The 27669-nt window shown below is 34.9% G+C and overlaps 4 protein-coding genes across 9 annotated transcripts; 2 read left to right on the top strand and 2 right to left on the bottom strand.

The window, feature by feature from the left end:
- Positions 1–324: 324 nt before the first annotated feature.
- On the bottom strand, positions 325–10032 carry LOC105673147 (uncharacterized). 2 transcript variants are annotated; one of them, XM_067357266.1, is made up of 11 exons: positions 9544–10032; positions 8618–9457; positions 6300–8462; positions 6085–6226; positions 5749–6006; positions 4792–5659; positions 4457–4658; positions 4143–4365; positions 3908–4051; positions 1495–3825; positions 325–1339 (listed from the first exon to the last, which is right to left on the bottom strand). In XM_067357266.1, the coding sequence occupies exons 3-6, from the start codon at positions 6439–6441 to the stop codon at positions 5503–5505; spliced, it is 699 nt and encodes a 232-aa protein (XP_067213367.1). In that variant the 5' UTR covers positions 6442–8462; positions 8618–9457; positions 9544–10032; the 3' UTR covers positions 325–1339; positions 1495–3825; positions 3908–4051; positions 4143–4365; positions 4457–4658; positions 4792–5502. The 2 variants fall into 2 exon arrangements, with proteins under 2 accessions (XP_067213367.1, XP_067213366.1); XM_067357265.1 differs by having other exon boundaries at positions 6300–6457; positions 6602–8462; positions 8618–10031.
- A 1487-nt stretch (positions 10033–11519) lies between these two features.
- LOC105673076 (VPS35 endosomal protein-sorting factor-like) lies at positions 11520–16824 on the top strand. Of its 2 annotated transcripts, none has more exons than XM_012368419.2 (18): positions 11520–11791; positions 11897–11984; positions 12097–12309; positions 12392–12551; positions 12630–12850; positions 12931–13061; positions 13173–13349; positions 13410–13754; positions 13830–13930; positions 14023–14204; positions 14280–14423; positions 14509–14672; positions 14739–14901; positions 14998–15190; positions 15272–15411; positions 15476–15637; positions 15711–15977; positions 16068–16824. In XM_012368419.2, exons 1-18 carry the CDS (start codon positions 11775–11777, stop codon positions 16152–16154), a joined length of 2955 nt encoding a protein of 984 aa, XP_012223842.1. In that variant the 5' UTR covers positions 11520–11774; the 3' UTR covers positions 16155–16824. The 2 variants fall into 2 exon arrangements, with proteins under 2 accessions (XP_012223842.1, XP_012223843.1); XM_012368420.2 differs by having other exon boundaries at positions 11524–11791; positions 12642–12850.
- Gabat (4-aminobutyrate aminotransferase) lies at positions 16192–20233 on the bottom strand. Its single transcript, XM_012368421.2, has 10 exons — positions 20023–20233; positions 19018–19139; positions 18617–18784; positions 18310–18396; positions 18035–18230; positions 17788–17960; positions 17577–17717; positions 17347–17504; positions 16996–17264; positions 16192–16912 (listed from the first exon to the last, which is right to left on the bottom strand). The coding sequence occupies exons 1-10, from the start codon at positions 20084–20086 to the stop codon at positions 16797–16799; spliced, it is 1494 nt and encodes a 497-aa protein (XP_012223844.1). The 5' UTR covers positions 20087–20233; the 3' UTR covers positions 16192–16796.
- Positions 17162–27648, top strand: LOC105673078 (uncharacterized). Of its 4 annotated transcripts, none has more exons than XM_067357248.1 (9): positions 17162–17292; positions 25533–25600; positions 26006–26132; positions 26205–26335; positions 26491–26600; positions 26678–26823; positions 26904–27102; positions 27192–27308; positions 27423–27648. In XM_067357248.1, the coding sequence occupies exons 2-9, from the start codon at positions 25541–25543 to the stop codon at positions 27538–27540; spliced, it is 1008 nt and encodes a 335-aa protein (XP_067213349.1). In that variant the 5' UTR covers positions 17162–17292; positions 25533–25540; the 3' UTR covers positions 27541–27648. The 4 variants fall into 4 exon arrangements, with proteins under 4 accessions (XP_067213349.1, XP_067213350.1, XP_012223847.2 ...); XM_067357249.1 differs by lacking the exon at positions 17162–17292 and adding an exon at positions 20417–20552; XM_012368424.2 differs by lacking the exon at positions 17162–17292 and adding an exon at positions 20559–21935.
- The last annotated feature ends 21 nt before the right edge of the window (positions 27649–27669 follow it).

Raw genomic sequence — 27669 nt, 5'->3', positions numbered from 1 at the left:
TAAGTGTAACATTAAAGTAACAAAATGATTTCTTACTTGTAATATTTTAGAAACAACATTAATTCCATAGTTGAGAAATTTGTAAATAAGAATAACATTGAAATGATAAAATAATACAATCTCCTACATGTTTGTAATGCTTTAGATATATTATTTATTAAAGATTCAAGTTTAAACGGAACATACGCACAGATAATATATTGCAAAAACATAATCTGTTCAAATAATTAACATATTTCCACGGTGGTATTCGTACTCTTCTCTTCTCTTCGTATTTTAAAATTTTTGTATGCTTCTTTCTAAATGTTTACAAATATTAAAAAATTTAATGTAACAATATTTATTATCGCAAAACATACATTTGTTCGAATATTCGGTAATTTTGTACAAAATTGTCACAGTCGCTCATTCGGTATAATTTCTAATAACATGGATATTATATTTGTTTCTTGCGTATTTACCAATATATTCGAACTTTTACTTTTTACATAATTATTCAAAACCATTTCATAAAGTCATGTAAAATGTAGACATCCAAACGCTTCAAAAATTATTTACTCAAGCATTGTAAAAAGGAACTAAAGGAATATACATTTCGTACATGGATTTAGAAATATTGTCTTCTAATGCACAAGAAAGCGAAACTTCTATTCCCAACTGCAAAATATGTAATCCTCCAATTCATTTCATAATATGATCATGTTAGTGATTTGATAAGGGTTCTGACCTCTACTTTTTTCATGAAAATATTGTGTAAAAAAGTAATATTTTTATGTCCAATTGCAAAATACATAATATTAAACGGTTCTTTCATCAAATATCGAGTGACGGAGACATTGTATCTATTTTAAGTTAAAAAATACGATTCGATAAAGTTTACGCAAACCTTTGTAACATATATTTTGGACAAACACTAATTATTTGATTTTTGTTATTCTTATTGTATATGTACTGAGATTGTCACTCGAAGATTCGTCACTATAGAAAATGTTTATTATATTCATGAAATCGGTTTAGCTTTTATAAATGTACAAACACATATTCTTTGCAGCATAATTTAAAGAATATTATGTTTCTAAATAATAACTATAATTTATTAATTTATAAATTTAATTATTGTGTTAAATCATAAATTTATGAATATATATATTTAAATTTACAAATTGTGTACATTTATAAAAACACCAAACGGATATGCGATAAATAAGTCAAAATACGCTAATGTCTTCAAATGTTTCAAATCACTTGTCAATGTCAAGATTGTCGTTATAGCTGATCGTGAGATGCTCCTTAAAAATGCCCTTATCGTTTCCAATTTTCAAACTCTGTGTAGATAAATCTGTAGAAACATTCGTAATATATACAAAAACAAATTTTAATTATTTGATTTTTGTTGTTTTTATCATGTATTGAGTACATCACTCAAAGAATAAACTGTAATAATAAATAGAATAAAATTACAATAATAATTAATAAAATATGATTAAAACTCACAATCATTTTTTTTCATTTTCCATGACTTGTCGATGGTCCACCTTGATCGTGTGCTGTCCCTCGTTTTAATTCTTCTTGTATTCTTTTCCAATCCTCTTGATGAGTCATTGCGTGTCTCTTTAAGCGAGGGATGTCAAAAGAATATTGTACATATTCTTTACAAATCGTACATACCGCAGATTCTTCATCACTTTGTCTTATGTATTTGAGAGTAAAATGTTGTTTAGTTATATAGTGATAGTAGTTATCACGTTGATAAAAGTTTTTGAAAGAATGCAGTTGTGAGTGAGTGTTCATGTCTTTAACTAATGAATTCCACTCCAGAACGAAACAACATAAAAAACATTGTATGTTTTCATCTTTCGTATATCTAAAACATCGCCAGATATCCATATCAGTTACTTCCTTTGCAAGTTTTATTGATCCCTTATCCATTTTACAAATCATTGTATGCTGTTTTACATGTTTCTTAATCTTGTCAATATTGATAGCTCGCAGTCTGCGGTTGCAAAATTTACAAGTTGCTCCAAAATGCGTAGAACTTGTAAAACATTTCTCCAACCAGTCATAATGGTCAGTTTGATAATCCCAAGACTGTTTGTCTCGTGATTTACCCCACCACTCTCTTCTTAGCACTAATAATAGCCACCTTTTTCTATGATTCTTGATGAAGTGGTTTTTCATTTCATCAATGTTCAAACAAACTTTTACACTTTCTCGACAAAGATTACATTTTGCAGAGAAATCATCAACTTGGTCTAAGTATTTCCAAATCCAATATTGATTTTCGTAGAACATTCGTTCTCTATCATTACGGTAAACTTCTTCAAGGGATATGTGGTCCAATAAATAGTTATCTTCTCGAAATTCAATCATTACTGTATTACATGAAATACACTGTATGTTGTTGCTTTCTGTTAGCCGATAAAACTTCCAGTCCTTCTTGAAAATATTCTTCATCTCATGGTTATAAACATTTTCATGCTTAGTATGTAAATGTTGAGCAAAAGAACAGTACGACGCGTATTTAAGGCGCTGTTGGCAAGATCGTTCTCGACACCGTACTCGAAAGTCATGGCAATCCTTTTTTTTAAAACATTTCGCTATCCAATTGTAGTAAGAACTTTCCTGTTTCCAACTCATTGTATCCGAGCTGTATGGCAGAGCACGTTGAAATGAACACGATGCGAGCATTTTTTCGTTCAAAAGTTTGATAGAAGAGGTCGAGGAAAGAGACGTACAATTTTTCTAGTTTGTAAGTGGTTAGTCACTAAAAGGTTGCATTCCCGAGCAATCAAATGCGGGCACGTCAGCCATTAGCCGTCATTGGCCGTTTGAGTTTCCCCAGACCAATCCATTGTGTTTCCACCAATGGCAATGTTCCGATTCATTAGCACACATGATCGAGCTAAAGCGCGGCGAGTGTGGCAGCACGTGTGTGACTTTGGACAAAAGAGTCTGAAGCCAGCAGCACACGGTACGTTTTTGCTTACTAGAATGATTGCGAGCTAGTAAATTAATAAAATACTGTTTGATGCATGGAACATTTCTAATATTTTACTAGCTCGCAATCAATACCGTAAAAAACGTATCGTGTGCCGCTGGCTTGAATCGAACCAAGCGTCCAAGCGTTAGGCCGAATTTTCACTGAGCGCCACGCGTCGCAATATCCGCCGCGTCACGAATTAACCAACCAAAATACCCCATTTTATTGCATTATTTGTCGCGCGAATACATTATCTGTTGAAGTAATTAATATCTCCACGGTGGTATTCGTACTTTTCTCTTCGTATTTAAAAATTTGTGTACGCTTCTTTTATACATGTTTACGAATATTAAAGAATTTAATGTAACAATATTAATTTTTGTAAGATATACATTTGTTCGAATATTCGGCAAGTTTGTACAAAATAAACTAATTCATCTTCTACAAAAAGCTGATAAATGCGCAAGTATATATTTGTGCCCTCATGATATGCGATATAAGACTTTAATTAGCATTTATAATAATACTAACTTCCTGATATGGATCACATATCACTTCTTTGTAAACCCATTTTTCTAGATTACATATAGTATTAATATATAAATGTATTTTAAATACATTTAGAAACTTAAATAACCATTACTTGATATAAATTTGTGTTACCAAATTGTAAAAAATAATTTAATGTATCGAGTAATCCTTCAGCAGAAATCATATCGCTCCTCTTAGAGCATGATTAACTAGCCCATCATTTGGTGAGATTTTCTCTTCAACAAATCTCACTGTCATGGAGTAATAGGAGGCTAAAGGTAGTATCTGTTGTGCTAGATGCTTAAATGATATGCCTGGAAACAAAATATAATGTTTTATTATTAATCTTTTTTAATTATATTTATATTTAATAAAAATTTTTAATGTATTCCTCACCAACATCTGATACTATATTAAAAGTTTTAACACCATAAAGATTTGTTAAAGGTTCTGAAACGATATACGATCCATTTATTCCTTTCAAACAATATAAAATATCCAACAGAAGTATAAATTTTTCAGACACAACTGGTACAACCTCTGTAATTATTTAATTATGTCAGATATGCATACTTTATTGTTTCGTAAGAATTTTGCAGAATTACAAACTTTGATAAAGTGTTACACTCACATCACTATAAAAGTCCCAGGTTATACGTGGACGCTCCGTTACCCAATTATGCTTCAATAAGACACCATCATTAATATTGACTAAACTTTGTTGAGTAATGGTTGGATCTCTTAGAGCACTAGTTTTCAATTCTAATGTGGACTTTCCAAATAGGTACTTCATCAATTCTTCATCTTGATATATCAAATCCAAAGTTTGTACAAACGGACTTAACAAATCTATTCTGAAAAGATATATTTTTTGTTATTCTTCAAAATTCAATGTAAATTATTTAAAAAAAATGTATCTTTTATATTATATTAATCCACACTAACATTTTCGATTTTAGTTTCTCATATTTCTGTAGAAATAAATGTAGAATGTAGTGAAAATACAGAATTTCACCTCAACTCTGGTTGAGGTGAAATTTTTGCAAGATACTGTATGCAACTGTGAGGAGCAACTGTATTTAATGCATTGGCTGTTGAGCTTTCTTTCTGAAGTTTTTCCAAGTGTCTTTCTGGGGCAGACTCCAAACTGAAGAAAATAATATTTATTTATAAAAATATTTGATATAGAATTTAATGTGTACATTTTTAAATCTATTTATACTTATATGATTTCAAAAATTAAATGTTACAATATATACAATATCATTTGTGATACTTACTTTAATACTTCAACTAATTGCACTATCAAATGATGCAGTTTAAATTCACTCATTGTGACTGACGACTTTAAATATTAACTGTAATACACTGAACAAAAATATGCCTACTTCATCAATATCGTAAATTATTCAGCTATTTCGTTAACTTTATATAAATTATTAATTATGCTTAGGTATATTCATTTTAAATGCTGATGTTATTTTACGTTTTTGAACGTTTGAAAGGTTATGGCAATCTTTAGGATATATTCAGAGTTGTAAAAGCGCATAAGCATATACATGAAGAAATGGATTGGTTCACTGTCTTATACAGATGCCACCGGACCAATAAAATTTTTTATGCCTACGCTCATGCATCTATGCAAGTTATATGGATATACCTTTAGTGTAATCCCTTCTGCCTAAAAGCGCTATGTCGCGAAACTTTTGAGTGCCTTGATTAAATACGTCCATAACACATTTTGACAGAAATTTTGTAACAAAAGACAGAAGTTATATAACTAATTTAATTTTAAAGGATTTTAAAACGTAAAGAATTATTTGCACTAATTTATTGATTTATCAACATTATGTGTAATAAAATCAGAAAAACCTTAGGAAACAAAAACTATTCTACTTTGAACAAATGATAAAATGTAATAAATATTCAAACTTTTGTTTCTAATATTATAATAAATTATCAAAATTATGTCATAATAAACTGTAAATTATTTAATAATTTTCTTGGGGCGATGTAAAGTACTGCATTTTATAACAGAATTGCTCGGTTTCTATTTCAGTGGCAGATTTTGTAGTTTCAGGTAGCATCAATTGATCATTTTTCTGCACCTTTAAAGTAACATGAAACAGTAATGGATTTGTGTTGTTTCTGAAAATAAAACACCACTTTAACGAACAAATCTACAATTATTATTTACTGTAATATATTTCGAATAATATCTTAAATGTGAGGTATACCTTAAACTCTTATTATGCGATGCAAAAGTTGAAGTAATCTGTGGGATACTTGCACTCACTGAATAATTGCGATTGCTAACAGGAGTTGTAGTTACAGATTGCTGTATATTTTGCGGAAATACAGACATAGTTTTGTTGTCGTCCACAGATTTTTTAAACCGTTTCATTAGATTCTGATCTTCGTCGGTAAGTGCACTTTTCTTTTTCTTTGATAATCTGCTTTGGAAATTTCTTATGCTGCAATTTTCTTTGTTGTACCTAAGTGCAACAAAAGATTAAATTAAATATAAAATACAATAATTATACATATTCAGATCATTTATGAATTAGTTTTACATGATATAATTCTTATCAATTATTTTTTTCATGTTTGAAATGAACTGTTCATCGTTATCTACTGTGTTCTCCATAAAAGAAACATTAGGTCTCTTGTTTTCTAAAAAATTGTTTCGATGTATGTAATCTGAACTAATTTCTCCTACAAAAGGTTTACATGTTAATAATATGAATGTAAAATATTCCTATACATACATATATTAATAATAATTTACCTGTCGTAGTGAGAAAAATGTTTCCATAATTATTAATGTTGTTATCGTTATTCTTGCTTGTAACAGATCGAGGTATTTTGTAACCCGATTGATCATTCAGTAGTTGTTCATTTATCTGTCTGCCAAAAACATTTTTATCCATTGTTAGACAGAACTACCTATGTATATAAAATTCAAATTATGATTAAAGTAATAATTTGCAACCACTTCTTTTGTAATTAAAAAATTAATATTTTCCTATAATTATTTAAAGTTATAACAGGTGATGTTTTAAGAGTTTAACGCGAATATTTTAGGACTACCAATGTCATGAAAACTGTGTGATTTACGTCCGATGTATAAATATGTAGAGCGCAATGCTCGCGCAATCTATTACAAGAGAAAAAGCTATATGAGAACCAATAGTCACTCACCATACACATGCGCGCGCGCTACATTCTTGAATCCTTTCTGTTCAATGTCATAAAGCAAGCAGAATATCGCTTCGATACCACTTGTTCATCTTGATAAAAATTAAACGTTTCTTTTTTTATTTTTTGCGAGATTGTAATAAATATTTGTATGTAATAATAAACATAAAACATGATTTTTTCTTGTATATATATATATATTTTTTTTTATGTGTATATATTATAAATGTAACAATTATTATCACATGCCATATGTATCTGTGTGAATATACAATCAACCTGAATTTTCATTTAAATAAATACATGAATTTTATCTGTCATTTGCACGTGGAAACCTATGTGCCAAAACCTGAATTTATCACGCAAACAATAACATTAAATTCGTAAAAAATTCAAGAAATTTTTAAATAAGCGTAACATTAAAGTAACAAAATAATTTCTTACTTGTAATATTTTAGAAACAACATTAATTCCACAGTTGAGAAATTTGTAAATAAAAATAACATTGAAATGATAAATAATACAATCTCCTACATGTTTGTAATACTTTAGAATATTGATACATTATTTACTAAAGATTCAAGTTTAAACGGAACATACGCACAGATAATATATTGCAAAAACATAATCTTTTCAAATAATTAACATATTTCCACGATGGTATTCGTACTTTTCTCTTCTCTTCGTATTTACAAATTTGTGTACGCTTCTTTCTACATGTTTACGAATATTAAAAAATTTAATGTTACAATATTTTTTATCGCAAGACATACATTTGTTCGAATATTCGGTAATTTTATACAAAATTGTTACAATCGCGCACTCGGTATAATTTTTAATAACATGGCTATTATAGTTGTTTCTTGCGCATTTACCAATATCTTCGAACTTTTACTTTTTACATAATTATTCAAAACCATTTCATAAAGTCATATAAAATGTAGACATCCAAACGCTTCAAAAATTATTTACGCAAGCATTGTAAAAGGAACTAAAGAAATATACATTTCGTACAAGGATTTAGAGATACTGTCTTCTAATGCACAAGAAAGCGATACTTCTATGCCCAACTGCGAAATATGTAATCCTCCAAATCATTTCATAATATGGTCATGTTAGTGATTTGATAAAGGTTCTGACCCCTACTTTTTTCATGAAAATATTGTGTAAAAAAGTAATATTTTTATGTCTAATTGCAATATACATAATATTAAACGGTTCTTTCATCAAATATCGAGTGACGGAGACATTGTATCTATTTTAAGTTCAAAAATACGATTCGATAAAGTTTACGCAAACCTTTGTAACATATATTTCGGACAAACACTAATTATTTGATTTTTGTTATTCTTATTGTATATGTACTGAGATTGTCACTCGAAGATTCGTCACTATAGAAAAAGTTTATTATATTCATGAAATCGGTTTAGCTTTTATAAATGTACAAACACATATTCTTTGCAGTATAATTTAAAGAATATTATGCTTCAAAATAGTAACTGTAATTTATAATTTTATAAATTTAACTTATCGTGTTAAATCATAAATTTGTAAATATATGTATTTAAATTTGCAAATTGTGTACATTTATATAAACTCAAAACAGATATGTGATAAATAAGTCAAAATACGCTAATGACTTCAAATGTTTTAAATCACTTGTCAATGTCAAGATTGTCGTTATAGCTGATCGTGAGATGCTCCTTAAAAATGCCCTTATCGTTTCCAATTTTCAAACTCTGTGTAGATAAATCTGTAGAAACATTCGTAACATATATAAAAACAAATAGTAATTATTTGATTTTTGTTGTTTTTATCATGTATTGAATAAATCACTCAAAAAATAAACTGTAATGATAAATATAATATGATAACAATAATAATTAATAAAATATGATTAAAACTTACGATCGTTTTTTTTTCAGTTTGTCTGGCTTGTCGATGGTCCATCTTGATCGTATGCTGTTTCTTGTGCCAATTCTTTTTGTATTCTTTTACAATCTTCGTTATGTTCTTGTATGTGTTGTTCCAATTCAATGAAGTTATACATGAATGGTATATTTTCATTACAAATCGTACATGTCGCATCGTAATGTTCATTTTCGTTTACGTATTTTAGTGTAAAATGTTGTGTTGTTATATAATGATAAAAGTGATTACGTTGATGAAAGTTTTCAAAACAATGCATTTGGGCGTGAGTGTTCATGTCCTCAGCTGCTAAATTAAACTGTATCGGCTGGTAAAGCGGCATAACAAGATTACATATAATACATTGTGTTGTTTTTTCATTTTTTGTATATCGAAAACAACGCCAGTTATCCATATTACTTAATGTCTCTGTTAAAAACTTATCCATATTATAAATAGTTTCATGCTGCTTTACATGGTAATGAATCTCTTCAATTCTGATAGCTTGTTGTCTGATTTTGCAAAAGTTACATATTGCTTCAAAATGCATAGATTTTGTAAAATATCTCATTATCCAGTCATGCTGGTTAATTATATTCATTAAAGACTGTTCGTTGTCTTGTGATTTATTTATCCACCCTCCTGTTTGCATTAATAATAGCCACTTTTCATTATGCTTGTTGACTACGTGCTTTTTCATCTCTTCAATATCGAAACAAGTTTTTATATGTGTTTTACAAAGACTACATTTTGCAGAGAAATCATTAACTTGGTCTAAGTATTTCCATATAAAAAATTGATTTTCATAGAATGTTCGTTTTCTATCATCACGGTAGACTTCTTCAAGGGATAAATGTTCCAATAAGTAGTTTTCATTTGTAGATTCTATCAATACTGTTTTACATAAAATACATTGTGTGTTGTACCTTTCTGTTAGCCGATAAAATTTCCAGTCCTTCCTGTCAATGTTCTTCGTCTCATTATTAAAAACTCTTGGATGGGTTTCATTAATATGTTCTGAAAATTTAATGTACTTCGCGTATTTAACAAACTCTCGGCAAGATTCTGTTCGACACTGTACTCGAAATCCATGGCAATCTTTTTTTTTAAAACATTTTGCTATCCAGAGTTGGCGATCACTTTCCTGTTTCCAACTCATTGTGTCTAATCTGTATGATACAGCGCGTTTAACTGAACACGATGCGAACATTATTTCGTCGAAAAGTGCCTGATGGAAGAGGTCGAGGAAAGAGACGTACAGTTTTTCTACTTAAACGTAAATATTGACAGCGTTCAAACTTATCTAACAGTTATCAAGAGAGGTAGTCGGATCTAAAGCAAATGTATAGTAATATAACAATTACGCGAACGAGAAAGAGGGTGGGAGACGGGGGGAGGTAAAGGCATTATAGCAAATCTGTAATACAGATAAATAATATTTTTTAAATAATGCAAAAGTTGTTCTTAACGGAATTTATAACTTTCCCTTAATATTCTATTATCTATAAAAATGACTACATCGAAATGTGTGGCTTTTTTAATTTGTTGATACTACGACATATAAGAAATAATGCATTTGATACACTTTTTACAGAAACATAATTATTTTTTTTCTTATTTTATTTATCTCATTTATATTTTAGATGCGCCAGCATTGTTATCGTTATTTCCTTCATTCTTCTTCGCAATGTACTCCAAATTATCAGTGTCATTTTCATATTCTATTATTCTGTTGCTAATTACTTGATGACTATAATTTTAAGTATCTTTTAAATTTAAACTCTTTGGTATTCATATTGAAATACAGCAAATTTTTGTAATAATGTTTGAAATTTTCTACAATTTATTGTCTTTTGATTGTTGGAGTATAAAAAACATTTTGCCGTCTCATTAACATGGAACACATATGGATTAATGAAAAAGTATTACACATAAATTTTTGGAATAAAAAAGTAACAAGTATAAATTTTTATAATAAAATAAAAGTACATATTTAATTATAATTATTTCAGTAACTTATACAAAATTAAAAAACAAATAATTAAACACAATATTTTAAAACAATATTTCAAACAATATTTAATCTAATATTTAAAATTAAAAGTAGATAAAAAATAAATCCAAGACTAGGAGTTAAGCTTCAAGTGATCGGACAACAATTTGGATTTCAAGATTGAATGTCAAATAGTTCGCTTTTCATGATAAAATTTCCTATTCGAACAGGATCTTTGTAACAGACAAATGTAAATAACAGTGGCATTCACATACTTCTAAAATAAAATTATTTTATTAAATTTTATATTGTGTAATGAAAGATTATTTCGTAATTTACAATGTTCTGCGCATTGCTCGGGGCGATTATACACACACCTACAGATTATTTAGTTACATGTTTAATTAAAAAATTTTGCAATATGCGGTGTTGGCCCTAGTTATTATGACACGCGCGGTAAAAGAATGAAATAAGTGACCAGAAAAGTCGTCTAATAGTTTAACTAATTTTGAACACTGTTATAAAGCAATCATAAATCACTTCAATACTACATGTTTATCCTGATAAAAATTAAACGTTTTTCTTTTTAATTTTTTTAGCGATCGTAATATATATTTATATGATGTTATTTAATAAATAATTTCTTGATACATTTTTTTTCATGTTTATATATTATAAATATAACAATTATTATCATATGTCATATATGTTCAAATGTAGAATCAAGTTTCGAATCTATTCTTTTAATCAAGTCTCGAATTTATTCTCTCGATTTTAAAAGCTGCGTCAGACTATGTAACTTGTTGCAACCATTTGCATGCGATCTAGTAAACTACTAAAAATGCACCATACAGCACACAGCATTTTTAGTAATTTACTAGATTGTTTTGCAAATTCCTGCAACAAGTTGCATAGTCTAACGTAGGCTTAAGTTGTGTAGTTTGATGCAGGATTTATACATGGAAGAGGGCAAAGGCGTCTTCATATATATAAACTCTATGCTTTACGTGAGAATACCGTTGAAGGTTAGGTCTCAATGGACTTTATGAACGTGTTTCTAATGTCAATTGAAGATACAATGAATTTTGTAATATTAACATAAAATCAAATTGTATTTCTACTTGTAATTTAAGAGAATTGTTTTTTTTTATACATTTTTGAAATATGACGGAGATAGAATGGTGAGATTAATACTAGAGTATTTTCTTTGCTATTGTAATAATGGAAGTAATAGCATACTTTAATAAGTTTGCTGATTTAAAAATTATATAAGAATCTTGTTACAGGATATCAAAGCCTGTAGAACAAGGAACTGTAAAGTTTGCATATCAGGAGGAAGCTATAGACCATCCTTTGAAACCAGTTGTTATCACTGTAAGATGTTTTATTATCAAAGTATACAATCTTGCAAATGTTAATTTAATTTTAATTGTATTTTATATAAATACGATTTTATAATAGAAATTTTTGTATTATTTTTATATAGTTAATTGACGGACGTGGTGCAGTCAGACGAAATGCTTTGCGAAGTACAAGTACTGGTTCTTCTACCGGTACACCAACACCAACGCATACGCCAATTCCTGCAAATCCACTGAGTGATCCATTGCTGAACCACTCTTCTCTGGATGGCTCTGATCCTTTAACACAATTTGCTCGAGAAGAACTGGATCCTCTTTCGAAAATGGCTGCAGATGAAGTAATATCTGTATTTGTATATCTATATATGTGCTACTTCTCTCATATCTTTTTATAATACAGATTTGTTATGTACATTGTAGTGGGATTATTCCAACGTTGCGCTTGCTGGTAAAAAGCTAAAAGATACAGCAGAAGAATTAGTAGAACCATGGTCTATGAGGCGTTCTGCTATACTGAGTAAATATACAACTTCTGAAAAATTATCAATTGTTACCAGCTTCTTACCAGGTGGAGAAAAAGGTACTTAAATTGTGAAAAAGTTTAACAATCCAATTTTGTGATATATTCTATATATCAAAAAATTAAGATTTAATTAAGATTTTATTACAGTTGTAATGAAAGTTCAACCAAGTGGTCCAATGGTTGACAAAGTGAAAACAAGGCTCGAGCAATTGGATGACTTTGAGGAAGGCTCTGTTAGACAGATGTTAGACTTGTCACAGCAACAATATATCGCGCGAATCGAGCAATTAAACAATGAACTGGTACAAGCTTGGCATTCTGATCAAAGAGTAAAGGCACTCAAAATCGCAATTCAGGTTTTTATTCATTTATTTTATATACATATAAGTTTAGGGTACAACTTGATGATTCAGAAATTGACTCTAAATTATTTTAGTGCGCCAAATTATTAGTGGACACGTCTGTAATGGCTTTTTATCCAAGCAAGTTTGTTGTCATCACAGATATCTTAGATATCTTTGGAAAGCTTGTGTACGAGAGATTGAAAATGAAGGCTGAATATTACAAGTACTTATCCTACAAAGAGTTTCTTAATTTTTAGTTGCATACTTGTTTTCTGTTTTTATTGTACAGATTATACTGCTTTCATAATTGCTAATCACATTGTATCTTTTTTAGAGCGGGAAGTAAAGTACCCACAAGTTTGCCTGATAATTTTACACCCGACATGGTTCCCGAAAATGCCAAAGAAACCTGTCGGAATTGGTTTTACAAGATAGCATCTATACGCGAATTAGTGCCACGTCTCTATGTTGAAATGGCGATAATAAAATCATACAGTTTTCTAACGACAAGGTAAGACTCTTGTAATATCATGAAAGTCAGAAACATGACATAACAATGCTTTTATTTTAGTGAGTTTAATACTGCTCTCTTACGTATAACTCGCATGATAAGAGGAATTGGGAATCCATTAATAGCGGTTTATGCGAGATGCTATTTATGTCGTGTGGGATTAGCATTGAACAAAACATCAGATTTTGAATTTGTGAGGGAAAACCTGTACGACTTTCTTTTTACGTACCAGCAACTGTTCGGAATTGCCGTGAAAAATGAATTGGCGAAACAAAATGTCACTCTGCACGCATATCTGAATCTTTATTCGCCGGCTTTGGATTGGATCGTACAGGTCTTGGTGGCAACGTCAGCCGAGAGTCTGCTTGAGGAGGTCCTGTCACGATGTAAAAAACAAGAAAACGGGTAAACATATTTTAAACGCACATTTTTCAATCTATTTTTAATCACTTTTAATAATCCACGTATATTTTTTTTCAGATCATTGTTATTGAATACAGTGCTAACTGCATTTAAACCGTCATACATTGCTGCGCGCGCCATGGACTTTGTGAATTTAATAGTGGCGAGTGAAGACGATGGTATTGATATTAAACAATTAAATCAGAGATACAGTAGAATACGTACTTGCAATTCGAAAGGTGTTAACGTTTTCTTTCAACGATTTGGATAGGATATCCCCAATATCTCTTATATCGAAGTTTGGGAGAGTGTCTTGTGCAAGAATCTCCGCCGAAAGAAGACTGTCAGTCGGTGCTGAACGTGATATGGAAGTACATAACGGATCTTACAGATTCCAATAAGTTTATGCACTGCATCGAGATCTGGATTCAGTTCACCGTTATACATTTTTCTGTAAGTTGTACAGATTATAACAACGCATGACATATTGCATAAAGTTATTATAATGTGTACGTATGTATTACACAGGTAAACGAATTGAATTTATTTTTTGGCAAAATAATAGACCATTTACGACCGAACAAAGCTTTCGAAAACTATTATCCGCAATTGCAGAATATTGTTGAGAAAATAGTCACTCATACGCAAGATTTTGAATCGCTGCTGGCAATGGTAACTATCTTAATTGTATATTGTATTCATCCAATAAGTTTTAAAACACTAAATCATCTGACATTCGATCTTATATTGTTTTCAGGATAACTTTTTGCCTTTAATCGACTTGTTTCACAAAGAAAATATCAAAGTTGAGGTTTGCAAAACTGTTATAGAAGGATTGAGCGCGCAAAATGGACCCATTACAGATCCTATCATTATAAATGCTCTGATGTTTATCGCAAGGATATTGCACGACTCTGTCAGGTATAGCAGTTGATTCTCGCGATACAAAACTTATCCTGGTTTCTAAAACTGAATTAATCTACGCAGCGCTCTAACCGTCGAAGATGAGAAACGGCAGATCGGACAATTGATATGCGGCCTGGTGCAACGAGTGGATTACGGTCGCGATTTTGAGAAGCAGCTTAGTTTCTACGCAGAGGCAAGGGCAGCATTTCCTAATCTCGATAGCGTTCATGTACAACTTGTACAGGTATGATGCGTACTGTTCTTCCTTTTGCAATGCTAATCTATGTCAGAATAGAGAATGCAGAGCGCTCTAACTGTTTTTTTTTTTATTCGTTCTTAGTGTGTAAATAGATTATCAGTCGACACTAGGAAGATAGTGCGCGGTCATCACACGAGAAGAACGTCGGCATTCGTGCGCGCCTGTGCTGCGTTCTGTTTCATTACTATACCGTCGTTGACTTTGGTCCACATTCGCCTTCAGTTGTATCTACTCTCTGGACAGGTCGCTCTATTGAATCAGTGTCTAGGCCAAGGTATGAGTTAAATTAATTTTTTCGTAATAAAATACCACTTTACTAATTTCGTTGTGTCATGTACGTGAAATGATTTTTCAGCCGATGCCTGCTTCAAGGCCGCTTTAAGTTTAGTTCCGGAAATGCCGAAAACTATCGACATCGATGGAAGGCAGAAAAGTTCGCAACCTTACTTGCTCTCGTATCTGTCCAATTTCTTGTCAACGTTACTCGTAGTTCCGGTATGTATTTTAATATATTATGTATTTTAACTTTGTAATTATGAGAATTGTTCTGCCGTATTAGGATAGTCCAGAGCACGGTGTCTTGTACTTGATGAGAGGCTTACTCAATGCTGTTCAACGTTGCTTCGAGGAAAATACGTCGACCAAGTCATATTTGTACTTACGTGTACTCGATCTTCTCTCAACAATAGCACAGGAAAATTATCCCTATCATATTGATAAGGTATTCGATGCTTTTGTACATATTTGAAGAAATTAGCGGATAATAGATATTATATGATAACACTTTTCGATAGGTCGATTCAAACGATAAATTGTACGGATCTGATCAGAAATTTATTGGCGAAGTCAATAAAATCTGCTCGAAGATTGTCGAGGAAATTCTGAGTCATCTCAAATATCTTGGATCCACCGATCAACTTGACAAACAATCGACTCTGGCACTCGAATTGTTTAACTGCTTCGTTATCCGCGCAGATTTACGGGATCCTGCATTGGCAAACATGGCGGTAAATTTGTGGCACTTGTCACAACGACACGGTTCTGTGGATCCCAAAGTAACGGTAAATATATATTCACAATGACAGAATTTAAGGCATCTTTATGTAATAGTTTTGCTTTTGAATTCTCTAATCGTTTCTTGAATTTCTTAGATGAGAACAAAGGCTTACATGATGCAGAAAAGTCATCATCGAGAATATGAGCATTTCGCCGATATACTCAGAAAAACGTCGAGATGAATGGTTTTGGCAGAAACTCATCGACAAGAATGAGGAACACAGTTTGAACATATTTTATTGGCAGTTCTTTTGGAAGACATTTCGTGTTTGTGAAATAAATGTTCTGCCTAAGTCAATCAAATTGATTAGTGAATTGCGAAGGAACAAAATGGAGTATAAGTAAGTTATAACAGTTATAAACATCTAACTGAGCATTATTTTATATCATATTTTATAAACTATAATGAATATTATATAAAACACGAAATATACATGTAAAGTTAGCATTGAGATGAAAATTTTCACTCTCACGCAATAAAAGTGTCATCTCATATTGACTGCACATTCCTTCGAAGGAATGCCTTTAATTTTGCGAAGTTTACATGTTTTCTGAAACATGTAATTTATAAACATCTGTGTATGTGCATTGATTAATGCACACTGATACAATTAGGTCGATTCATTCATCTATGTCGTCATAAATTGTCATGAATTCAACTTATCATATGTTACTTTTTAAAAGTTACATTATCCACCTAATATAACTGCCATAGAAAAATAATGAACATTTATAGACTTTGTATATATATATATATATATCTTTGCGACTATAATGGAAGACATGATTTGGAAGACGCAAGACGGAGCCGCCAAGATTTATCCTTATTCCTTTAGCACAGAGCGGAGCGCGTCGAAAAATATATCAGCATGACGCTCCGTGAAGGTCAACGCAGGCCTGAGTCGCACAGCCTGACTGCCGCATCCACCTGCTTGAATGCCTAATAAGGACACGGAAGATGCGAAAGTGTGAAAACTATTCTTAGCGCTTACATTTGACAATGCGATAATAATAATCTCTCACCTTTAGTTAACAATTTCTTGACGATGGCGTCTCGCAATTGAGACGAAGCACAATTAAACGCTATGAAAGTTCCACGACCGCGCACTGCGTTGATCGTATTGGAATGTTCATTTTGTAAATCCTTCAAATTTTTCAACATGTAATCGCCAACGCGCGTGACTCTATCTAAAAGATTCTCCTTCTTGATTATTTCCAGGATTGCTTCGAGCAGTATTACCTTGCTGGGGTCGCCCATCCACGTATTGAACACACGATACCCCTGCTTTGGCCTGTAATGTCGAGCGTGATTGATCAATCGTGAGTATTTTTTATTCTTGATGCATTAAGTTTGATCGTGAAAAGAGGTTTTACTTGAAATCTTCCAAGTGATAATAACCGCCCAGTTGCATTTTCTTGCTGAAGGTCATCACGTCGGGCGGAGTACTTAAATTGAAGTGCTCGTGGCACCACATTTTTCCCGTCGGCCCGCCACCAGTCTGCACTTCGTCGATAAGTAACGCAGCGCCGTGCTGAAGTATTTTAATGGAAAAGATTGCTATTGCGATGCCCTTATAATGCACAGTGCGAGTTACGCGGCTTACCTTTCGCGTTACACGTTGAAGTTCCTGAAAGAATTCTGACGACGCGTGATTGTCGCCACCTTCTGCTTGTATGGGCTCGATTATCACACCGGCCACCGGCATCCTTTTCTCGTTTTTGTACCTTTCAAACAACTCTTCCACCTGAAACGTCATTTCACTTTTTCAAATGTGAAATCTTTTATACGCGGGACAGTAATGATTCGATGATCACCTCCGCGATGCAACGCTTATCTTCCTGTTGATTTTCTCGCACGTTCTCCTCCAAAGGATATTTGTACTCTGGGAAGGAGGCAATAGGCCAGTCGAAAGCTGGTATATCCATCTTATGAATGTACTTGCTGTGAGTTGTTGAGAGACAACCTAATGTTCTTCCGTGAAAAGCACCTATCGAAAAGCACAACATTTCGTCAAGTTTATGTGTTAATTACAAGCTCTGCTCGACAGAGAACTGATAGTACCTTTAAAAGACATGATGGAATAATGCGGCGAGCCGGGTTTCTCATTTATCATGCACGATTCTATTTCTTCTTTGGTGAACGGTGCTCCTTGCCGTTGTTTCTCAGCGTACCAAATAAAAATGTTTTTAAAAGCGTTCTCATTGGAACAAGAGCCGCACATCATTGTCGTGATGTGCGATAATCCAGGCGGGGCGACCTGTTTGGAATAACGATTTTCAATCAGAACGCAGAAAACAAACTGTAACAAACAAATATAGCTAAGACGTGTTTGTCACCTCTTTTTCGAGCAGAACATTCTTCAATCTGTTGGGCCAGTCTTTCGCAGGAAAGACACCCAATGCTGGTCTATTCGCTATAATTTTCTGCAAGAAAACAAGAGAGTATTTCTCAGCTCGACCGCTCGGCATGCAATGCGCGAAGTGATTCGTGAGATATTCTCAGAAACGCTAGATTATTGCAAGTTTATCAAACGCCGTACACTTAAGGTTTAAGTGATATATTCTGTAGAGGAGATTAACATGCAAATTTTATACGTGAAAAAAAATCCGCTACTCCGCGACAGAGTGACTTTGTATCTCTCACTTGATTAACGGGATCGGCGAGCGCCTCCAGCATCGCCGGATGATTATAGCCTAGAGGCATCGACGAGATTTGCATGTAAACGTCCAGCAGTGCATTCCCATCGACGTCCATTATGTAATTACCGGAAGATTTCTCGTAGTCTGCGAAAAACTGTACGGACGACGCTTGCTGCACAAATTTCAACAGTATCATCCATTTTGCTTCTGGCATACGTATATTCATATTTCATCATGCGCGTATTTCAATTTTACGCAGATACATTAAACATGATTGTCGAATGATAGAACCATTATTGAATTGACATTCAACGAAACGTTAAAAGCATAGTTGCAGATGATAGCGATTGACAAATTGCTTATTTATGACACTCTGTTGTGAAAGAATCGTAGTGTCGCACATACTTGTATCGAATTTAATTCCTGCAGCAAACTACGCGACCGAGGGCCGGGTATTTCCGTCGCAACTACTGGCCCTTCTGGTTCCCTCGAACCGGTTGTTAAGCATCTTTTCCACGTTGTAACGCCTGCAACAACATTATACTCGACATACTTAAACGTACTTCGATATGTACATAATCTTGAAAAAAAAGTATATCTTGTGTAAATACATTTCTTTGCATTTTTCGGAGCTCTGCCGGATATTCGTATCCGTTCAGAAAAACAACTTAACTGCTGCCTCGTTCAGCAGCTCTGGCGATTAGTTTTATTGACGTCAGTTAAGGATGATTGCTTGATATATCGCTGTGATTTGCATCGAGCCCCTCACAAAATACTGCATGCCGCAATCAGATACGTGAGATACGTAAGATACGCGTGAAATAATACACGCCAGAGAAGATCGAAATGCTTTGCACGTGATTTTCACAAGAATTTCAAGTTTGCCTTTCTTTCCAAAAATTATTTGCGAGTAAACAATGCGGAGAGATTTTCATTTTGAAACAATTCTTATAATCAGTTTTAATTGTAAGAAAAAATAAACCCAGCTTGAAGTGAATGTCGCATAAAAACTGATTTAAAATAAACAAAGGAACACATCCGAGGTCGAAATAAAAATATCTTCAAAAACAAACTTTTTTTAGCTGCGCTAAGCCTTCGGATAAGATAACGTGGGCCTATATCGAAAGCTATGAATATGTACGCCGAAAAGATATGACGTCGAAAGTATTTGCCACCGAAATGTATAAAAAAGAATTAATATATTAATTTACCGAATATTGTCTGTGATTTTTGCATTGCGATTATGCCGCGTATTACACAGGCCGCCCTAAAATTTGCTGGATAGCGAAGCGGCTGAGATGAATTTATTGATTTTGTCGAGGTCCACGCAGCATTTACGACGGAGCGACGTGCTTCGCTTTTCCTGACCGACTTTCGTATGTGTATTAGAGAAAGGGGCAAGCCAAATACCTTTTAGTAGCCGCCGAGTTGAGGTCCGCGTGCTCAGCACGTGATGGCACTTGTTAACGAACATCTCGTCGATGGACGAGATAAGGAGTACGGTTACGACGAGGGCTGCTCTCCGCTGCGTCGTCTCTGCGGAAGGGATGGAGCCGTACTGGTCGTTGATACACGCTGATAGCGTTCGCCGAGCGGAAAAGAGGCGCGAGAGTGAGGGCGTGAGTTGTACGAACAGCCGCTTCCGCACTCGAAAGTGTGCTCGTCAAAAAACGCCACACTTCTCGCGGCAGAATCGTGAATATCTTTAACGGTGAATTTGTCACAAATCCGTTGTGAAAAATATAACAGCACCATCGGCGCGCCACTCGATACTTTGTTAAAAAATCATTAAGCAGCGTGCTGTCAAGCAACATTTCTCGAAATCTATGATGAATATTCGGGAACGTGCGAACGATCGAGAACAAAAAGGAAAAGAGAGAAACATTTCCGACACTTCTGGCAATCATCTGACTGCGAAAGCAGCTGCTGATTAACGCGAGGTATCAAATACATCGTTCTTGTTTACTCGGTTGTTTGTTGGCTCCGTCAACAAATACCGGCGTACACGGTTGTGTTGAGAATAGTATAATACTATTATATTTCCGGCGATTCCATGCGGAACGTGACACGCATTCGGTGAAAGTGAGAGTACGAATTCGGGTTTTTCCTTCATTTTTTGCGGGATCGATCTTAATAAAAAGGGAGGGCGGCAAACAGTGTCCTCGCACAAGAGTGCTGGGCCGAAGGAAATGCCTTCGATAGATCTCAAAGAGGGCGTTTTTGATACTGATGTATTCTTTTCCGTACTTCTTGTTTCAATGAACTGTTTATGATTAGTCAAAGATCTCTCTTTGCTTCAAGGCCTTTTTTATATTTTCAACAAGATAGGCTGAATTTTATTCTTCTTTTTCAACTGTGAGAATAAGGAATGCTGTGAGAGGAGTTTTTTTCGTGCCGACCCTGGATTATTTAAATCTGTAATAAGATTTATGAATTCTATAATGACAAGAAACAGAAAAACAAAAAAAGACAAAAAAAAACTGCGCGTGGGTGTCAGAACGCAAAAGATATTACAAATCAATACAGGAGTCATTACGTATGTCATTTGGTGCTAATAAGCTTAACATCACAAATCATTCACGACATTAAATTATATTGCATAACTGATTTACCGTTAATAAAAATGGTATAAATAATTACATTAATTGAGATGTATTTTCTGTCATGCTTACATCATTATTCACAAAAATATATATGTGGACTCGTGTTCAATCTTCACAGTCGAAAATGCCGCAGTGTTTGTACTGTGCTTGACCTCATTACGGAAGACGGAAAGCTTCCAGTTACAACCGCTTCTGTCTCCAGACGGAGAATTTTATAAAAGAAGTCGGCGAACGAGTAAGCTTCGGACAAAAGCGACGAAGCGATTTATCATCATTTTGAATATCTTACGCGATAAGGTCTTGGAATAGGAATATCCTTGCAAAATTGGAATAAATTTGAATTTTTGTAAGCGTACAAATCGCGGTAGCCATTGTTAGATGCGTGTCGGACTTTTGACGGCGCGATTTCAAATGATTTCGATTGATTTTCCAATTTCCGTTCCGATCATTCATCCCCACTATGCAACAACCTATCCGACTCACCTGGAAACCACGCCTCGAGTCCTTTGCCTACAGGTGGAGGAGGTGGTCGTGTTTTTGGGCAGCTCGGGCCGCGCGCACGCACGTATATTGTCACTCGTGCGAACGCACTCGAGTGGATTCGTCCGATCGCGCGGAACTTGTCATTCTCCATCCGTGAATTCACCTTTCCCGAAAAAAGGACTGTCGATTTTCACCTACTTAAGAATTGATCATCAGGCCGAGCACGTGCACACTCGGGTGAGTATGACTTACGGTACTCGTATTTTATGTGTCAATATTGTCATTGATGACTTCGTTGATGCGAGGCACAAAAAAAAACCAGCGAGATAGATCGATTCCTCGAAATCTAATGTTCGACACTGTGAAAGACGAGCTTTGTTAGATGAAATATCTCTTCGTGTTTTCCAGCCACACTTTTGCAATAAATTAAAAAATCAGAATTTTTTTTCCCCAAAGATAACGCGTTGGCATTATTGAGAAAGTGAACTGATCACAAACAATTAGCACAGTCGCCAAGTTGACGTGGTGTAATTAATTTTAATTTAAAGGATCACTGCTCGACGTTCAAAACAAACGCTTCTGCGAGCGTGAGAAAATATTAGCTGCTTTTTATATTTTAGATAGATAATACGAAAAGCATAATTTTATAGAATTATATAATCTTGCACAATGAAATTAAAACTAGAGGCAAACCTAAAAACTTTAGTGGCAAAAAAATAGTAAATTTATTCAATCTACTTGTGACTTACTTTCTTGTTCGCTCTCATCAGCAATTATAATCGTTTTCTCGTATCTATTTCCTGTCGGCCAATCGAAGCAACTTGTACACGCTATGGCGCGAGGAATATCCGAAACTCGATTACTACACTTCAATCGTTGCTTCTTAGATAAATTTGTCGCGTTCGCACGACCTTGGTGCATGGAAACGGCATCAGTCTTCTCCTCTCCTCCTCTTTTCCTTTCTCCCTCTTGTCTCACGATTTCGCCAGTGTCTCGAAACCGGTGTAACCCGGCGAACCCAATTTCGACGATCGGATAGATCGTCGGTCTTTGCGCTCGGCGGACTGATCATTTTTCCTTATTACTGACATCTATCCACGTGCGCGATTTGACTATCGATTACTGTTCGAAGCACTGATCAGTGTCAATTGATCGCCGCTAACTTTTCCGTTCACTATTGTCGTCAAGAAATGTTTATACGCTTTGCGATACGTCTGATACACATTTCTGAACTGAGAAAATGTATTTTTCCTTTCAAACTCTTTCATTGATACAGTTGAATTTGATTTTAGCGCCAGTTTTAGGAAAGCAAACATTTTAGAAACATTTTTACGTCCGCAGACTGCACTTAAGTGACGGATGAAATTTATGGCCGCAACTTTCGAATCGTGCAACTCAACCGATATATAAAGAGAATACGACGATACGAGAAGAATTCACATCTGTGCTGATGGTTCACGACTGCTCATATTAACGCGGATTATTAGCTTATCCTTGCACTTTTCCGTTCGTTTGATTTATTCATGAATCGGGATACTAGAAAATCGAAAAAAATATCGCCGAGTCAGCAGTAGCGTAATTGATAAATAGCATGCATTATTCGATATGTTTCGATATGCAAAACCGATCCTAATGATTCAGTCACGTGAATCTAAAAATTCTAGCGCAAGAATGTTTCATCAATTATTCCATGAATTCGTAACGGTGCTCAATTGAGATATGGATTTTCAACCGATTCGCGAATATTCCTTCTTTCCGGTCATTCACTTCATGAAGGAATCCAGGTGTGATATTAGTTTTTTCAAAAACAGTCAAAGCCCCATTCATTTCGCGTTTTACAACCGCGATTAGTATCGTTTCTTCCAAATCCGGATGCGAACAATCGTCGATTCTCGTCCCCCGTCGCAGGAATTTAGACGGTGAAGTCGAAGGAGGCGAGAAGAATCGGGAAGGTGCGAAAAACTTGTTGTCAGAACTAAACAGCCTTGCGTTATAAGTGTCAAATTTATGTTTCCGACCGTCACCTCAAGACGCCGTTCCGAATCTCATTACGTCGCCTACCTTCGTCTATTTGAACGCGAATCCTTGCAGACAGAATCCCTTCGAAGGAATCGCTTTTCGCTTTCCTTCGTTTATCACTGCGTTTATCATTTCGATAGTGCCGAGAGATAAAGCCGCTCTCAAGTGAAGGTTAACCGGCTCTGTTTTACATTCGACTCTTCTATATATATATATATATATATATATATATATATTTTTTTTTTATTTTGTTCGACCACCAACGTGAACAAATATGCGTACCATTGTGGCTTCGAGAATCCTGTTGTTGCGGGACCACTTTGTATTCATTTAATTATCTGATTAAGGTGCGGATTTGTTATACGATAAGATACAAGATAGAGAACAGGCAGATAATAAAATAATGCCTGCGTGAAAATTAATTTGGCATTGATCGCATACTACGTACACAATTAAGTTATATTTCGTGTAATCGGAAAATTTATCGAAAACGTATTACCGTTATTTTCTCCTTAAATCGATGTCCGGATTTATCGCTCGCGTAAATTACGAATCTGCCTCATCAAAATTCAGTCTGTGATCAGTAACTGATTAAAAATACGGTACTTCAAGTGATTCGTTCCATCTAACGAAGGCCATCGTTTAGTCGTCTTTTCATCTCGTGTGTCGTCGCGTGCCAAAACAGCTGTAAGAGATACACGTGTGCGCGTGAATGCCAATTCTAGTACCTTTCAATATGCTAATCCATCGATTAAAGACGACGAATAAAAGCGACGAATTTTAACGAATGACCCAGAGTGGGCATCGCAGATTTAAGAACTAATATCAAAATGTTGGGAAGAAAACGATCCTTGGCGGCGATCCTAATCTGCGCTACGTGCATCGCTTAATAATGATAAAGTGACATAAGTGATGGCGATGTACTCATCATTATTGCCGTGACGACATCATTGGCACGATATACGTCGCTTTACTTTCTTACGCAAGATTTCGTACCAGCTGATTCAAGGACGAGCTTTTATTCCATTATTATCATCGCCCCCGTCCTTTTCGAAGGCGGAACTCGTTACGATCAAAGTTTTAGGCACTGACTCGCACCCGGAATAGTCCTTTTAGATGGAAGAGATTTACAATCGACTATAAATTGTTAGTTGATGTCGTTCTCGTAACGGATTTTTTCATCTCTCAACGACAAAGAACAGTTCTTCCAGCTGTATCCTAAATTATGTCATTCACATCAGCTTGCTTTATTAGTTACTTAATAGTCCCGCAATTTTTTTTATCAAATTTATTGCGAACGTAAAACGGAAGGAAAAAGAAAGAAAAAACATTAGTCATCAATATATAATTTTATTCTCTCTTCTGTAAGCAATTTCTTTTCTTTTTTATTCTTTTTATTTCAATTTCTATTTTCTTTTCTACACTTCTTCGAAAATTTCTTTTCTTGTTGCAAAAAGTCGTGGAAAAAAGGCGAACCAACCGTAGCTGGTTATTTGTGCTAAAGTTTATTGCAATTCTTCGATACGTCAAATTATAAACGTTTCGGATTTTTACTATTCTCAATGTAAATTGTAATTAAAATCCAGAACAAATATGAAACAAATATTCGGCACAAAAGGTATTTCGACGTGTCGATTAGTTTCGTTTATCGTTCAACGTTTGTAATAAAATTTAAACAAACGAGTATCACGTAAGAAATGTATTGCAATAAATAAACTTTTTCAAGTGATCTTATATTGTCATTATCAGCTTGTTTCAGCCGTGTTTGAGAACGTTTAAGCATGAATATTTCACAAGTCATCGTTTTGGTTTCAGGGAACAAAATGATTACCAGGCATCGAAGAAAGAACATTCTGCTCATAATGTTATACCTCTTTATGGAAGTAAGATAATTTTCCTTCTATTAAATGCATGCAAGATTAAAATTGTTAGCAGATTTTGAATATCGCGAACTTTCCTTCTATAAAGAAACACGTTTTAAAGTCTTCCGCGTTCTCATTTTTTTGCCAATGGCAACGAAAGTTCGGTGTGCCAACTCGTTTTTTGAATACACCCGTTAAACGCATTCGACAGTCTCAGCGCACTTCACCATTTCACAACACTTTCCCGCGGACGCGCCCTTAATACCTTACGTGCGAGTAAAAGTAACGAGACCGCCCACTTAACGACGTATCGCATATAGAGTGCACCGAAGAAAAGCGCGGGGAGCAACAGTTTTATTCTTACGCAACGCATTCATTTCTTTCCGCTTCTTAAACACGAACCTTTGTCACGTTGGATTTGAAAAGGTGCCCGATGAAATCCGTGGCCACGGCAGATTAATGGACCCGCCGTCACGGAATGCGATGTGGAGGTTCGGCTATCCGAACCCCGTTAATTACAATGACAATGAGCTTTTCTGCGGGGGATATGCAGGTTTCTTTCAATTTACAATCAATTCTCGCCACAAAGCCGACATCGACGATGACCGTCTGACTCGATTTACAGTTCACTGGCAGCAGAACAAAGGCAAATGCGGAATTTGCGGCGATGCGTATCATCTGAGTGAACCGAGGCCGCATGAAGCGGGTGGCGAGTTCGCCAAAGGGACCATAGTCAGGCATTACACTGTGGGCCAGGTAATGTATAACTTGCGCAACTCCTCTCATTTTCCACGTTAGCAACCACGAAATAAATTAATCACTGTTGTTTCTGGCTAAATTAGTGCTTTGCGAGAAAATTGTGGAAAATTTTATAATAATACAAGTTCAATGTTAGTATAATCTGTTTGGAGGAAATCGAAGTGGAGATCGAGCTAACGGCCAATCATTACGGAAGGTTCGAGCTCTACCTTTGTCCCAATAATGATCCATCGCGCGAGGCGACTCAAGAGTGCTTCGACTCGTAAGTGATGTCCCGCGCATCTGACGTATATAACTGTCGTTCTATCAGCAAATTGTAATGTATCTCATGTTGCGTAGCTATCCTCTGTACGTGTCCGGCACGCAAGATGTCCGATTCGAGATTCCACGCGACACGGAAAAGAAGGGCGTCATCCGATATACGGTAACGTTACCGCCGTACGTAACGTGTTCGCAGTGCGTCGTTCAGTGGAACTATTACACAGGCACGAAATTCTCTCGTACGATATTTCCCCTCCCTATTTTTTCCACGATAATTTCCTACTTCTTCGCTTTTCTTCCGCAGGAAATATGTGGGGCACGTGCGAAAACGGCACGGAAGCCGTCGGATGTGGCAGGCCGGAGACCTTTCGGAATTGCGCGGATGTGAGGATCGTCACGAGCACCGGTGGAATACCGCCGCGGTTCTTGTACCAGAATACCATTTATGAGCTCTATTCCATAGAACCAAAATTCTCAATTGCCCCGCTGGTCCAACCGCTGAGGTACGAGAATCGATTGAGAATTAATTGTCAATGTATTAAGCATCGATTGTTCTTCACACGGCAAGCGTACACGGCTTTCGTCATTTTAGGGCACAAGTATGCGAGCCCACAGCGGCCTATCGGTACAGGCAGAATATGACCAATTGGTGTCAAGTGAATTGCATCCGTGTTCCGTCAAATTGCCCGCCGGGCGTCTGTTATTGTCTGTAAGTATTATGTAAATCAGTCGGCGCAAATCCGAGTGACATTGTACCGAAGGATTGCGATGTGTTAATCATCGTTGTTATTTGATCATTTTCGTTCCGATGTACGTTTCGTAGGAACACGTGCGACGCTATTGGAGATATCGCTGATAGACCCGGCGCGGACCAATATTGCCTGAGACGTTGCATGCGTTATCCATCGAATTGCCCGACCGATCGCTGCAACTGTTATTGAAATTGCGAACTGTGACCTGTATTGACGTGCCACATATAGCATTATATGGGGGATGTGAATATGCATATATTTCCGAATAGATTAATAAAACTATAACACATAATTTTACGCTACGTCGTGCATCAATTC

Source organism: Linepithema humile, chromosome 6 (genome assembly GCF_040581485.1).
Source record: "Linepithema humile isolate Giens D197 chromosome 6, Lhum_UNIL_v1.0, whole genome shotgun sequence".
Lineage (NCBI taxonomy): Eukaryota > Metazoa > Arthropoda > Insecta > Hymenoptera > Formicidae > Linepithema > Linepithema humile.
The sequence above is the reverse complement of the archived record's forward strand: the minus strand, read 5'-3'. Positions and strand labels throughout refer to the sequence as shown.

Excerpts from the sequence above, each read along its gene's own strand:
- LOC105673147 (XM_067357266.1), bottom strand. The coding sequence starts at position 6,441 with ATGGATAAAAATGTTTTTGGCAGACAGATAAATGAACAACTACTGAAT. Across the intron at positions 6,227-6,299 it reads CATTTTTCTCACTACGACAG|GAGAAATTAGTTCAGATTAC; the intron begins GTAAATTATTAT and ends AACCTTTTGTAG. Across the intron at positions 5,660-5,748 it reads TCGCATAATAAGAGTTTAAG|AAACAACACAAATCCATTAC; the intron begins GTATACCTCACA and ends TTTTATTTTCAG.
- LOC105673076 (XM_012368419.2), top strand. Across the intron at positions 14,902-14,997 it reads TTCATGTACAACTTGTACAG|TGTGTAAATAGATTATCAGT; the intron begins GTATGATGCGTA and ends ATTCGTTCTTAG. Across the intron at positions 15,978-16,067 it reads CTGTGGATCCCAAAGTAACG|ATGAGAACAAAGGCTTACAT; the intron begins GTAAATATATAT and ends TGAATTTCTTAG.
- Gabat (XM_012368421.2), bottom strand. The coding sequence starts at position 20,086 with ATGTTCGTTAACAAGTGCCATCACGTGCTGAGCACGCGGACCTCAACT. Across the intron at positions 19,140-20,022 it reads AACTCGGCGGCTACTAAAAG|GCGTTACAACGTGGAAAAGA; the intron begins GTATTTGGCTTG and ends ATGTTGTTGCAG. Across the intron at positions 17,718-17,787 it reads ATAAGCGTTGCATCGCGGAG|GTGGAAGAGTTGTTTGAAAG; the intron begins GTGATCATCGAA and ends ATGACGTTTCAG.
- LOC105673078 (XM_067357247.1), top strand. The coding sequence starts at position 25,499 with ATGAATATTTCACAAGTCATCGTTTTGGTTTCAGGGAACAAAATGATT. Across the intron at positions 26,601-26,677 it reads ACTCAAGAGTGCTTCGACTC|CTATCCTCTGTACGTGTCCG; the intron begins GTAAGTGATGTC and ends CATGTTGCGTAG. Across the intron at positions 27,309-27,422 it reads CCGGGCGTCTGTTATTGTCT|GAACACGTGCGACGCTATTG; the intron begins GTAAGTATTATG and ends TACGTTTCGTAG.